Source organism: Triticum urartu, chromosome 2, assembly GCF_003073215.2.
Source record: "Triticum urartu cultivar G1812 chromosome 2, Tu2.1, whole genome shotgun sequence".
In the NCBI taxonomy this organism is placed as follows: Eukaryota; Viridiplantae; Streptophyta; class Magnoliopsida; order Poales; family Poaceae; genus Triticum; species Triticum urartu.
In genome coordinates this window covers 205,879,728-205,881,928 of record NC_053023.1, presented here as the reverse complement: position 1 = coordinate 205,881,928, position 2,201 = coordinate 205,879,728, and the positions used below count along the sequence as shown (strand labels likewise).

The 2,201-nt window shown below is 58.0% G+C and overlaps 1 protein-coding gene across 1 annotated transcript; it reads right to left on the bottom strand.

The window, feature by feature from the left end:
- Positions 1 to 368: 368 nt before the first annotated feature.
- On the bottom strand, positions 369 to 1,927 carry LOC125541413 (aspartic proteinase nepenthesin-1-like). The gene has a single exon (XM_048704834.1). The coding sequence runs from the start codon at positions 1,876 to 1,878 to the stop codon at positions 562 to 564; it is 1,317 nt and encodes a 438-aa protein (XP_048560791.1). The 5' UTR covers positions 1,879 to 1,927; the 3' UTR covers positions 369 to 561.
- Between the last annotated feature and the right edge of the window lie 274 nt (positions 1,928 to 2,201).

Below are 2,201 nucleotides of genomic sequence, written 5' to 3'. Positions count from 1 at the left end.
TACCCGGTGGCGGCTAGCAGAAGCGAATGAAGTACAGGATCGAGAAGATGCGAAGTAGAGGGAATAGTTAAAGGAAGGAATATAAGAGATTACCGTTCATGATTGACCTGAATTAATTGTGGTATAAATGTTAACCAAATAAAGATATTAATTGCCATCCGTTAATTGACTGACCTACCAAATATTGATCGGGAGGAGATGGAAATCGCTGAAGGGGGTGGGAGCACGTAGGACGGGAGAGGAAACAGGCTATGGAAAGGATTGATTACCGGTGAAAGAAATTGATATGGGATCAAACATACCTACATTGATGAGGAGGGTCATGCTGGAAACCTGGAAGGGGAGGCGGACCAAAGAGGACCAACATAAGACGGAAACGGAACCTTATGGTTCTTTTAGGTAGTAGAGACTGTCCACCCAAGCTCATGTAAGCTCGGGATCGTAACAACTGCGTGGAAACCCTCTTTTGCTAAAAGAAAAAACTAGCCGTCACCTCGTTGATACAACTAACTTGCAACAATCTTTTTTCCAAAAATAAAATAAAATAGACTTTCACCAATCCTAGAGCTCGCCGCATTCCGCTGGCTCGAACGACAGCACGCCCCCCTCAAGATCGTACAGAAAGTGCATGCTCTGCTGCTGCAGGCTGCCGAGCACCGACATCCCCCGCATGCTCACCATCCCGAGGCAGGCCACGCCGGCGTTCCGGTCCTCCACAACGTAGCTCTCCCTGGGAAGCGCCATGTCCGCGCTGTCGAAGTGAAACACCAGGCGCGGCACGTCCACCGCCTCGGTCTTCCCCTCCGGTGCAGCGAAGCAGAGGCTGAGCCCGAGGTGCGCGCCGCTGGCCAGCGGGAGCCCCACGCGCGCCGCGACCGCGCGGACCAGCACCACGAACGCGCGCTCCTCCAGCGCGGTGAACGTCGTGCCGGAATCGATGATGAACCCGCCGCCGCCCATGGGCGACAGCTGGAACACGGCGGGGTCGATCGGCAGCAGGGTCTCGCCGACGGTGATCCCTTCCAGCGTGAGGTAGTAATATGAGCTCCTGCGCCCGCCGGCTGGGTTCGGCGCGAACGGCGTGGACTGGGCGGTGGCCGAGAGGGTCGCCGACGGGCCTAGGAAGAGAGGGCTCGCCGCCTTGTCGCTGAAGGGCGTGAAGCAGTAGGAGAACCTGATGATGCCCAGCTGAGACGCCAGCGAGAGTGGCCCCCTTCCCATCCCGACCACACCGGACGAGTTGTCCGTGCTGCCGAGGCTCTCCGTGCCGCAGCCGAACGCGATGCCGTGCACGGTGGTGCCTGAGCCGAGCGTCAACGTCTCGGTGGCGAGGGCGCCGTCTGTGGAAGTGCCGTCGCCATAGGAGAAGTAGTACGCACAGCCGGGATCGGGGGCCGAGCAATGGTGCCTCGGGTCTCGGAGCGCCTCGCACAGCGACGAGCTGCACGACACGTTGGCGTATGTCGCCGACCTGGCCGGCGCGTACAGCGGCGTGGGCTGCGGGAAGCACTTCCGGCAGGGCGCGTCGCACTGCGTCCAGATGAGGTCGCTGCCCGTGTCGAGGACGGCGGTGATCGGTAGCGGCGGCGTGCCGATGGCGAGGTCGACGAGGTACGTTGCCGCGCTCGCGTGAACGGCCGCCGATTCATCAGCACCGTCGCTCTGCGTTGCAGGGGATGGCGGGGCCGCGGCGAGGAGGCCGTTGACGCGGCGGTGGCTCCATTCGGCAGCGCGACGGATGCGCTCGATCCCCGTGAAGTCGCCGCGGGTGTCTGCGTGCGTTAGCTCAAGACGGATGCCACGGCTCGATGCCGAGGAAATGGCAAACGACGGCAGCAAGAGGAGCAACCAGAGGAGAAGAGATCTCCCCGATGCCATTCAGTATAGCTTATTGGTGATTTTAGGTGTTCATGTTTTAGATCGTGTTGGATACATTTATACTTGACGAATGAGAACTGTTCTCGGTGTTATTATTATTATTATTTTCATCATGGATGATGGCTGCGAAGTGCATCCGCACGTCGCTACAACCTTTAGCGTCTGCCCGCCAGCTCTGCTAGAGCATCTACAACCCTACTTGGCACTTGGCAAATCCGTTTTCCTAAACGTCCGCGGTCATGGGCATGCGACATTTGAAGTGCACAATTCAAATATTAAACTCCTGGATTTTCATTGTAGGTGCATATATGCTCCACAAGACC